Source organism: Stegostoma tigrinum, chromosome 4, assembly GCF_030684315.1.
Source record: "Stegostoma tigrinum isolate sSteTig4 chromosome 4, sSteTig4.hap1, whole genome shotgun sequence".
Taxonomy (NCBI): Eukaryota; Metazoa; Chordata; class Chondrichthyes; order Orectolobiformes; family Stegostomatidae; genus Stegostoma; species Stegostoma tigrinum.
In genome coordinates this window covers 9,191,717-9,204,307 of record NC_081357.1, presented here as the reverse complement: position 1 = coordinate 9,204,307, position 12,591 = coordinate 9,191,717, and the positions used below count along the sequence as shown (strand labels likewise).

General features: G+C 49.0%; 1 protein-coding gene across 1 annotated transcript in view; it reads left to right on the top strand.

The window, feature by feature from the left end:
• The window catches only part of LOC125452348 (calpain-1 catalytic subunit-like), a 95,903-nt gene that overhangs the window by 53,356 nt on the left and 29,956 nt on the right, over window positions 1–12,591 (top strand). The window contains exons 16-20 of the mRNA XM_059645687.1: window positions 910–969; window positions 2,057–2,152; window positions 5,083–5,172; window positions 7,983–8,040; window positions 8,119–8,180. Coding sequence (XP_059501670.1) covers window positions 910–969; window positions 2,057–2,152; window positions 5,083–5,172; window positions 7,983–8,040; window positions 8,119–8,180 — 366 coding nt within the window. The remainder of the gene's footprint in view (window positions 1–909; window positions 970–2,056; window positions 2,153–5,082; window positions 5,173–7,982; window positions 8,041–8,118; window positions 8,181–12,591) is intronic.

Below are 12,591 nucleotides of genomic sequence, written 5' to 3'. Positions count from 1 at the left end.
TTTAAAATGCCACTGAAGAGGTCACACTGCTGATGATGCAGTGCTCAGTCAGCTTTTTAGATCGGGGCTCAAAGCTGCAATGCATAGTCTTGGAGATAACAAGGTGTAGAGCTGGATGAACACAGCAGGCCAAGCAGCATCTTAGGAGCACAAAAGCTGATGTTTCGGGCCTAGACCCTTGACCCCGAAACGTCAGCTTTTGTGCTCCTAAGGTGCTGCTTGGCCTGCTGTGTTCATCCAGCTCCACACCTTGTTATCTCGGATTCTCCAGCATATGCAGTTCCCATTATCTCTGACGCATAGTCTCGGAAGTGGGAATACTGCTCATGAAACGGAGCCGACAAACTGAGGTAACATCTATGGTTGTTTATAGGCCTCTATTTACAGAATATGTTATCTCTGTGGTTTTTAACCTGGGAGGGAGGGGTATGTATTAGAAGGTAACATAACCAATGGTGGGGAGGGGTCATGTGGCTGATTCCCTTCCGTTTATGTCCCAGCGTGCAGGGACCTCAGGCAGGACGACCAACAGCCATGTTGCTGCTCTTTAGACCTGTGGGCCCCCACCTGCTATCCCCTTGCTGGCTGGAGGTGAATGAAGAGAAACCAGAAGATCTGAGAGAATGGCTTTGACACCCCCCCCCATCCCCTACAGGTGGGGGAGTGGGGTGGGGGTAGGGGTGGTGACGCACAGCCGCGGGGCTCAGTGTGGTCCCAATGGTCAGGCTGACATTACAGAGGTTGGGAGTGGCCAGCCTGGAGGTGGGCCCCGACCATCTGCCCCTTATTCAGGCATGTTGGATGGCCCAGGTAGACCAGCAGCAGCAGGGCGATGGGCAATGGGCACTGAGTGGGCAGAATCGCGTGTGGTCCTGCCTTTACCACAATGTCTTTGCTTCCCTCTCTCAGCCGGCACCTAACAGAACAGATAACAGCTCCTGGGAACAGATCTTCCATAAATACGCTCGGGTAAGTCTCGCTAATGTCAGGCAGCGCTGCGTTTATGATCAGTCTGGTATTCCCAAACCCACAGGATCCTGACAGCTGGAATTCTGTGCCCCATAGCAAGGGAAAGGTATCTCGACGTTGGACACAGCCTAGAGGAGGTTCACTAGGCTGGGTATGGAGGGTCTGTCTAATGAGGAGGGTTTGAGTAGATTGCTATGTACTGATTGGAATATAGAAGAATGACAGGCAATCTTATTGAAAGGTACATGATTCTTAGAGGAACTGACAGGGTAAATGTGGGAAGGTTGTTTCCCCTGAAGGAAAAGTCTAAGACGAGGGAACGTAATCTCAGAATAAAAATGGTCACCCATTTAAGCCAGAGATGATGAGGAAATTCTTTTCCCAGAGGGGAGTGAAACTGTGCAATTCTTTACCACAGAAGGCTGCGTCATTAAGGATACTCAAGTCAGGTGGGAGTGTGACTGTACCACAGCCCCATGTCAGGCGGGAATGTGACTGTACCACAGCTGCACATCAGGTGGGCATGTGACTGTACCACAGCCCGACATCAGGCGGGAGTGTGTCTGTACCACAGCCCCATGACAGGTGAGAGAGTGACTGTACCACAGTCAGTACCACAGCCACATGTCAGTTGGGAGTGTGACTGTACCACAGCCACATGTCAGGAGGGAGTGTGACTGTACAACAACTGCGGGAGTGCGACTGTACCACAACCACATTTCAGGTGGGAGTGCAACTGTACCACAGCCACATTTCAGGTGGGAGTGTGACTGTACCACAGCCACATGTCAGGTGGGAGTGTGACAGCCACATGTCAGGTAGGAGTGTGACTGTACCACAGCCATATTTCAGGTGGGAGTGTGACAGCCACATTTCAGGTGGGAGTGTGACTACCACAGCTACATTTCAGGTAGAAGTGTGACTGTACCACAGTCACATGTCAGGTGGGAGTGTGACTGTACCACAGCTTGATGTTATGGGTTATTAAAGTTTTTGATTCACCTGGTTCCGGAGACCCTGAGCTTACTGCGTGACATTCTGCACACAGTCTCATTAACTGCCCCTCTCTCTTTTTGTCTCCTCACAGAGCCACCAGCCAAACTGGTCACTGCCTCAATTCAATGGATCTGACAGCTTTAGCCCCCCTCTGTCCCCCAGCCCTATGTCCCCTACCACACCGGAGGTGAGCTTCTCATCACTCTAGTTTGCCTGTGTGTCATCGCTGTTGTTGTCTGCTAAACATAAATTTCAGAAATTGCAGTGAGCTGTATCGGAATACCAATGTTATAATGAGGACTAAACGCTGCCTCACTGGTTTGAGATCTCTCACAACTCTCCGAGCAGAAGTTCACAGCGTCAGCCTGCAGTGAGACCCAACTACGTATCAGCCAAGATTGTTGCTTGTGATCTAAGGCTTGCCCTAGGCTGTGTGGCCAGGGGCTGCGGTCGGGAGGTTGGGGCAGTGGGGGCAAATCACATTCAGAATTAATTCTTCAAAATAGAAATGCCCTTTCACTCTGTCCCAACGAGCACATCTGTTCCCTGACATCAGAAGGACGTGCGACCATGATCCCTCGGGGCAATAACCAAACAGAGCCCCGAATGAGAAAACATAAATCAGCAAGATTCCAGTGTTTAACATGAATCAAAACCAACACAAATGTGATACACATGAACAGGCAAATGATACTTCAAATAAAACAGGTCATAAAACAGAACCACAAAGCACCTCACTGGCTGATACTAGATCAGCGGTGCCATGTGCTATCTTATACTCCTCCCAGCTCGGCCTTTCATTTGTAAAATCTCTCACCTTTTCACCTAATCATGATTTCTGAATTCTAATTCTGTTCTGACAGAGAGGCAGAAGATTGCCATTTTTGTGGGGAGTCTGATAACTGAGTCCTGTTGTAGTTAATACTTTGGGCCTCTGCCCATGTCCATGTTTGTGCCTGGACCTGTGTCCCAACATCTTCTGTCCCAAGCTCTCCCTTATGTCTTCCAGCTACACAGCTTCTGGTCTTAACTTCCTTCTAGAAACTATCATTATCACTAAGGAGGCAGTGCGGGGCAGGCTAATGGGGACGGGGGGGTGCCTAAAGGTAGATAAGTCTCCTTCCCCTGACAAAATGCATCCCAGGATACTAAAAGAGGTGATGGGGAAAATATGCACTAAATGCACTGAAATTATTTACCAAAATTCACTGGACTCTGGGGTGGTTCCTGCAGATTGGAAAACAGCCAATGTGACGCCGCTGTTTAAAAGAGGAAGCAGACAAAAAGCAGGTAACTATAGGCCAGTTAGCTTAACTTTGGTAGTGGGGAGAATGCTTGAATCTATCATTAAGGAAGAAATAGCAAGACATCTGGATATAAATTGTCCCATTGGGAACACCCAGCATGGGTTCATGAAGGGTAGGCCATGTATAACTAATCTGGTGGAATTCTTTGAGGACATTGCTTGCATGGTGGACAATGGGGAACCTGTGGATGTGGTGTATCTGGATTTCCAGAGGCATTTGACACGGTGTCACACCAAAGGCTGCTACATAAGGTAAAGTTGCACAGTATTACAGGTAATGTATTGGCATGGATAGAGGATCATTTGACCAGTAGAAAGCAAAGAGTAGGGGTAAATGGGTGTTTGTCTGGTTAGTGGTCAGTGGCTCACGGTGTGCCTCAGGGATCAGTGTTGGGACCTCAATTGTTTACAATTTACGTAGGTGATTTGGAGTTGGGGACTAAGTGTGAAGTGTAAAAAATTTGCAGATGACACTAGGGTGAGTGGTACAGCAAAGTGTGCAGAAGACACTGAAGGTCTGCAGAGGGATATAGATAGTCTAAGTGAGTGGGCAAAGGTCTGGCAGATGGAGTACAATGTTGATAAGTGTGAGGTCATCTATTTTGGTAGGAATAACAGCAAAATGGACTGTGTTTTAAATGGTGAAAAATTGCAGCTCGCTGCTGTGCAGAGGGACTTGGGTGTCCTTGTGCATGAATCGCTGAAGGTGGAATTGCAGGTGCAGCAGGTGATTAAAAAGGCAAATGGAATTTTGTCTGCCATAGCTCAAGGGATGGAGGTTAAAAACAGGGAGGCTGTGCTGCAGCTGTATAGGGTCCTGGTGAGGCCACACCTAGAGAACTGTGTGCAGTTTTGGTCTCCTTACTTGAGAAGAAATATACTAGCACTGGAGGGGTGCAGAGGGGATTCACTCGGTTGACTCCAGAGTTGAGATGGTTGGATTGTGAGGAGAGACTGAGTAGACTGGGATTATATTCATTGGAATTCAGAAGAATGAGGGGAGATCTTATAGAAACATATAAGATTATGAAGGGAATAGATAAGGTGGAGGCAGGGAGGTTGGTTCCCCTAGCAGGTGAAACTGGGACGAGAGGGTATTGCCTCAAAATAAAGGGAAGCAGATGTAGGACTGAGGTCAGGAGGAACTTCTTCACCCAAAGGGTTGTGAATCAGTGGAATTCCCTGCCCAGTGAAGCGGTTAAAGCTACCTCGCTGAATGTGTTTAAGACAAGGCTAGATAAATTTTTGAACAGTAAACGAATTAAGGATTATGGTGAGTGGGCGTGTAAGTGGAGCTGAGTCTCAAAAAGATCAGCCATGATCTTATTGAATGGCGGAGCAGGCTCGAGGAGCCGGATGGCCTACTCCTGCTCCTAGTTCTTATGATCTTCAAGTACTGCCTCCAGGATAAGGGTCTCCAGTCTGCATACCCAGTATTTTATATTATCCAAGAAAATTATAACTGATTGCTTTCCAAGTCAAGCAAATTTGAGAAGAAAGAACTTCACTGATTAAGTAAATTATTCTTTTTATTGCGTACTGCTTCCAGGTCAAAGGAATGAGGATGTCCAGGAATGACATCCCTTTTTCACACACATAAACAGGAAATTGAGATATCCAGTTATCCAGTTGAGTTATCCTGGAACTCTGTCCCTCACAACATTGTGGGTCCACCTACAGCAGGGAGACTATAGCGGTTCAAGAAGGCAGCTCACCCCCACCTTCTCAAGGGGCAAGTAGGGACAGGCCATAAAAGCCCATCACTTTGTGATGTCAAGGCCTGGCTAACTGTTTCTCTTTCTCTATTTCAGGGCAGGCCCTTCTGGGCCCAGGTACAACAGACCAATGCCTGGTCAGAGAGGTATCCTCTGCCAAAATCACCGTCATCGCCCACCTCTCCAGTAAGTTCCTGTCACTTTTGGCTCTCATGTCCCCTGGCACACCCCCCCCGCCATGGGATCGTTGTTTACTGGAGACATGAGCGAGGCAGAAATAGGAGACGATAGGCCAGTGAGGGAGCAGCACGGTGACCCAGTGGTTAGCACTGCTGCCTCACGGTGTCGGAGACCCAGGCTCAATCCGGGTGACTGTCAGTGAGGAGTTTGCACATTCTCCCCGTGTCTATGTGGGTTTCCTCCGGGTGCTCCGGTTTCCTCCCACAGTCCAAAGATGTGCAGGCTAGGTGGATGGGCCAGGCTAAATTGCCCGTAGTGTTCAGGGGTGTGTGGCTTAATGGGTGGGGGGGTCTGGGTGGGGTGCTGTGAGGGTCGGTGCGGACCTGTTGGGCCGAAGGGCCTGTTTCCACACTGTGGGGATTCTATGATTTGCTTGATGCCAGGCACAAGGTAGGTGTTCAAATTGATGATTAAGCTTACAGTTAGGAACTTAACAAACTCGAGGGGATTGGGAAGAATCGACATAGTTCTGGGAAAGGGAAATGGAAATTTTTTTGAACCAATTCATAGGTTTTTCTTTGAAGGAGTAACTTGCCACGAGGATTTCTTTTCTCTTTATTCATTTACGGGATGAGGGTCTCACTGGCCAGGCAGCATTTACTGCCTGTCCCTAATTGCCCAGAGTGCAGTTCAGAGTCAATCACATTGCTGTGGGTCCGGAGTCACATGGAGGCCAGAACTGGTAACCATGGCAGTTTCCTTCCCTAAAGGACATTAATGAACCAGATGGGTTTTTTTTCTGACAATCAAAAACAGATTCATGTTCATCACTCGATTCTTAATTCCGGATTTTTTTAAAAATGCAAATTCCACCACCTGCTGTGATTGGATTTGAACCCAAAACATTATCTTGGTCTTTGGATTAACAGACCAGTGATAGCACTAGGCCATTGCTTCACCATGTGAAGATGAAGGAGAGCAATTCCAGAAGGCACCTGATAAGACTTGTGAAAGATTATTGTGAAAGCTAAAGGGTTCTGATATGGTGGTCACATGTTAGAATGGGGCGAAGATTGCCTGGCTGACAAAAAACAGAGAATCTGCATGAATAGGTCTTTATCTGATCACTAGGGTGGGATGAGTAGAATGGGACGGTACAGCAATTTATTCTCACATGTACTTTTACAAAATAAAAACAGTGAAAAGCTCTATGAGCACAATCCCTCCGAGACCTGTACTGGGACATCAACATTTCACAATTTACATCAATGAATTAATAAGGAGTGTAAAGATACAGGAGCTATGGCAGGAGGAAGGCATGATAGAAAGTTAAAAACAGATATAACTAACTTCAGTGAGTGGACAAACCTGGCAGATGGAGCAGAATACAGGAAAATGTGGAGTTGTTGGCTTATCAGGAAGAGTGAATAAACAGTGTATGATTTTGTCACAGAACAAAGCAGAATTGCACTCAGAGCTGGTCCACGTTCCCTGAGGAATTGAAAGAAAAGGGACAGAGGGATCGAAATGTTTCCGAGCAGGAGCACAAACAATGAGTGCACAACATGGAACCAAGCACGATAATCTCGTTTATAATGAGAGGAATTCAACATAAAAGTCAGGATGTTATACTGAGAGAGCACATTGCAGAGAGCACTGACAAATTTAGTATCCAGTGTTATTAGGCCAGTGTCTGGGATGAGGGGACAGAGACAGAGGCTGGCCTTGTTTGCAGTGGAGTTTAGGGAAGTGAGAAGTGACTCGGTAGAAGTGTATAAGATGCTGAGTGGTTCTCACAAGGTGGGTGTGCAGGAGGACGACACCGTTGGGCATTGGTTTCAAACAGAAGCTGAAGGATTGAACAAAGCATTCTCTCAGGAATGCTCACACAGTTTTTATGTGCTGGTGCAAGTTCAGGCTTTCTGGATCCCCAAAGTAGCCCAGCCTTGGGCACCGTGTCCAATCAGTTGGAACAAGGAGACACACAGTGTGACAATCACAGCTCATGGTGCCGGCTCACTACCGCAGATCCACTGTAACACCCCGTCCCAGAGGGGAAAGGGCAGTGCGTGTGACCCACTGTAACACCCCGTCCCAGAGGGGAAAGGGCAGTGCGTGTGACCCACTGTAACACCCAGTCCCAGAGGGGAAAGGGCAGTGCGTGTGACCCACTGTAACACCCAGTCCCAGAGGGGAAAGGGCAGTGCGTGTGACCCACTGTAACACCCAGTCCCAGAGGGGAGAGGGCAGTGCGTGTGACCCACTGTAACACCCAGTCCCAGAGGGGAAAGGGCAGTGTGTGTGACCCACTTTAACACCCAGTCCCAGAGGGGAAAGGGCAGTGTGTGTGACCCACTGTAACACCCAGTCCCAGAGGGGAGAGGGCAGTGCGTGTGACCCACTGTAACACCCAGTCCCAGAGGGGAGAGGGCAGTGTGTGTGACCCACTGTAACACCCAGTCCCAGAGGGGAAAGGGCAGTGTGTGTGACCCACTGTAACACCCAGTCCCAGAGGAGAAAGGGCAGTGCGTGTGACCCACTGTAACACCCAGTCCCAGAGGGGAAAGGGCAGTGTGTGTGACCCACTGTAACACCCAGTCCCAGAGGGGAGAGGGCAGTGCGTGTGACCCACTGTAACACCCAGTCCCAGAGGGGAGAGGGCAGTGTGTGTGACCCACTGTAACACCCAGTCCCAGAGGGGAGAGGGCAGTGTGTGTGACCCACTGTAACACCCAGTCCCAGAGGGGAAAGTGTAATGATGTAAAATTTTGGGAGAACAGAATATTCCTGATTGAACTGTGCCATCTCTGTCCCAGGGCCTGGCGATCAATGCTGATGGGCTGAAGAAGATTTTAAATGGAATCTTTCTGGAAGGTGAGTTACAAACCTGTTCATCCTCCGGTTAATCGGGTGTTCGCACCAACTCCATAATCTTTCCCTCCATTCCCACAGACCAGAAAACTTCAAACGGCTTCAGCCTGGACAGCTGCAGAGCCATCGTTCTGCTGATGGATGTATCCTACTAATTCCGGCATCTCTTCACGTGAAGCGCCATCCTTTATCAATGGGCCCCGATCAGCGTCACAGCCAGCCCACCTCTGTATATTCCCAGAGCGCCTGTCCAAATTCACCACCCCTTCTGTATATTCACACAGCGCCTGTACAAATTCACGACCCCCTCTGTGTATTCACACAGCGCCTGTACAAATTCACCACCCCCCTCTGTATATTCACACAGCGCCTGTACAAATTCCCCACTCCCTCTGTATATTCACACAGCGCCCGTACAAATTCACCACCCGCTCTGTGTATTCACACAGCGCCTGTACAAATTCACCACCCCCTCTGTGTATTCACACAGCGCCTGTACAAATTCACCATCCTCTCTGTATATTCACACAGCGCCTGTACAAATTCACCACACCCTCTGTGTGTTCACACATCGCCTGTACAAATTCACCACCCCCTCCGTATATTCACACAGCGCCTGTACAAATTCACCACCCCCTCTGAATAATCACACAGCGCCTGTACAAATTCACCACCCGCTCTGTGGATTCACACAGCGCTTGTACAAATTCACCACCGCCTCTGTATATTCACACAGCGCCTGTACAAATTCACCACCCCGTCTGTGTATTCACACAGCACCTGTACAAATTCACCACCCCCTCTGTGTATTCACACAGCGCCTGTACAAATTCACGACCCCTCTGTATAATCACACAGCACCTGTACAAATTCACCACCCCTCTGTATAATCACACAGCGCCTGTACAAATTCACCATCCCCTCTGTGTATTCACACCGCGCCTGTACAAATTCACCACCCCCTCCTTATGTTCACACAGCGCCTGTACAAATTCACCATCCCCTCTGTATATTCACACAGCGCCAGTACAAATTCACCACCCGCTCTGTGTATTCACACAGCGCCTGGACAAATTCTCCACCCCCTCTGTGTATTCACACAGCGCCTGTACAAATTCACCACCCGCTCTGTGTATTCACGCAGCGCCTGTACAAGTTCCCCACCCCTCTGTATAATCACACAGCGCCTGTACAAATTCACCACCCCCTCCGTATATTCACACAGTGCCTGTACAAATTCATCACCCCCTCTGTATATTCACACAGCGCCTGGATAAATTCCCCACCCCTCTGTATGTTCACACAGCGCCTGTACAAATTCACCATCCCCTCTGTGTATTCACACAGCGCCTGTACAAATTCACCACCCCCTCTGTGTATTCACACAGCGCCTGTACAAATTCACCACCCCTCTGTATATTCACACAGCGCCTGTACAAATTCACCACCCCTCTGTATATTCACACAGCGCCGGTACAAATTCACCACCCCCTCTGTGTATTCACACAGCGCCTGTACAAATTCACCACCCCCTCCTTATGTTCACACAGCGCCTGTACAAATTCACCATCCCCTCTGTATATTCACACAGCGCCTGTATAAATTCACCACCCCCTCTGTGTATTCACACAGCGCCTGTACAAATTCACCGCCCCCTCTGTGTATTCACGCAGCGCCTGTACAAATTCACCACCCGCTCTGTGTATTCACACAGCGCCTGTACAAGTTCCCCACCCCTCTGTATATTCAAACAGCGCCTGTACAAATTCACCACCCCCTCTGTATAATCACACAGCGCCTGTACAAATTCACCACCCCTCTGTATATTCACACAGCGCCTGGACAAATTCCCCACCCCCTCTGTATATTCACACAGCGCCTGTACAAATTCACCACCCCTCTGTGTATTCACACAGCGCCTGTACAAATTCACCACCCCTCTGTGTATTCACACAGCGCCTGTACAAATTCACCACCCCCTCTGTATAATCACACAGCGCCTGTACAAATTCACCACCCCTCTGTATATTCACACAGCGCCTGGACAAATTCCCCACCCCCTCTGTATAATCACACAGCGCCTGTACAAATTCACCACCCGCTCTGTGTATTCACACAGCGCCTGTACAAATTCACCACCCCTCTGTATATTCACACAGCGCCTGTACAAATTCACCACCCCCTCTGTATATTCACACAGCACCTGTACAAATTCACCACCCCCTCTGTGTATTCACACAGCGCCTGTACAAATTCACCACCCTCTCAGTGTATTCACACAGCACCTGTACAAATTCCCCACCCCATCTGTGTATTCACACAGCGCCTGTACAAATTCACCACCCTCTCTGTATATTCACACAGCGCCTGTACAAATTCACCACCCCCTCCGTATATTCACACAGCATCTGTACAAATTCACCACCCCCTCTGTATATTCACACAGCGCCTGTTCAAATTCACCACCCGTCTGTATATTCACACAGCGCCTGTACAAATTCACCACCCCCTCTGTATATTCACACAGCGCCTGTACAAATTCACCACCCCCTCTGTGTATTCACACAGCACCTGTACAAATTCACCAACCCCTCTGTGTATTCACACGGCGCCTGTACAAATTCACCACCCCCTCTGTATATTCACACAGCGCCTGTACAAATTCACCACCCCCTCTGTATATTCACACAGCGCCTGTACAAATTCACCACCCCCTCCTTATGTTCACACAGCACCTGTACAAATTCACCACCCCCTCTGTGTATTCACACAGCGCCTGTACAAATTCACCACCCCCTCTGTGTATTCACACAGCGCCTGTAGAAATTCACCACCCGCTCTGTGTATTCACACAGCGCCTGTACAAGTTCCCCACCCCTCTGTATAATCACACAGCGCCTGTACAAATTCACCACCCCCTCCGTATATTCACACAGTGCCTGTACAAATTCATCACCCCCTCTGTATATTCACACAGCGCCTGGACAAATTCCCCACCCCTCTGTATGTTCACACAGCGCCTGTACGAATTCACCATCCCCTCTGTGTATTCACACAGCGCCTGTACAAATTCCCCACCCCCTCTCTATATTCACACAGCGCCTGTACAAATTCACCACCCCCTCTGTATATTCACACAGCACCTGTACAAATTCACCACCCCTCTCTATATTCACACAGCGCCTGTACAAATTCACCACCCCTCTGTATATTCACTCAGCGCCTGTACAAATTCACCAACCCCTCTGCATAATCACACAGCGCCTGTACAAATTCACCACCCCCTCTGTGCATTCACACAGCGCCTGTTCAAATTCACCACCCCCTCTGTATATTCACACAGCATCTGTACAAATTCACCACCCCCTCTGTATATTCACACAGCGCCTGTACAAATTCCCCACCCCCTCTGTATAATCACGCAGCGCCTGTACAAATTCACCACCCCCACTGTGTATTCACACAGCGCCTGTACAAATTCACCACCCCCTCTGTGTATTCACACAGCGCCTGTACAAATTCTCCACCCTCTCTGTGTATTCACACAGCGCCTGTACAAATTCACCACCCCCTCCGTATATTCACACCGCGCCTGTACGAATTCACCACCCCCACTTTGCATTCACACAGCGCCTGTACAAATTCTCCACCCTCTCTGTGTATTCACACAGCGCGTGTACAAATTCACCACCCCCTCCGTATATTCACACCGCGCCTGTACGAATTCACCAACCCCTCTCTATATTCACACAGCGCCTGTACAAATTCACCACCCCCTCTGTGTATTCACACAGCGCCTGTACAAATTTCCCACCCCCTCTCTATATTCACACAGCGCCTGTACAAATTCACCACCCCCTCTGTATATTCACACAGCGCCTGTACAAATTCACCACCCCTCTGTATATTCACTCAGCGCCTGTACAAATTCACCACCCCCTCTGTATAATCACACAGCGCCTGTACAAATTCACCACCCCCTCTGTGTATTCACACAGCGCCTGTTCAAATTCACCACCCCTCTGTATATTCTCACAGCATCTGTACAAATTCACCACCCCCTCCGTATATTCACACAGCATCTGTACAAATTCACCACCCCCTCTGTATATTCACACAGCGCCTGTACAAATTCACCACCCCCTCTGTATATTCACACAGCATCTGTACAAATTCACCACCCCCTCTGTATATTCACACAGCACCTGTACAAATTCCCCACCCCCTCGGTATATTCACGCAGCGCCTGTACAAATTCACCACCCCCACTGTGTATTCACACAGCGCCTGTACAAATTCACCACCCCCTCCGTATGTTCACACAGCGCCTGTACAAATTCACCACCCCCTCTGTGTATTCACACAGCGCCTGTACAAATTCTCCACCCTCTCTGTGTATTCGCACAGCGCCTGTACAAATTCACCACCCCTCTGTATAATCACACAGCGCCTGTACAAATTCACCACCCCCTCCATATGTTCACACAGCGCCTGTACAAATTCACCACCCCCTCTGTATATTCACACAGCGCCTGTACAAATTCCCCACCCCCT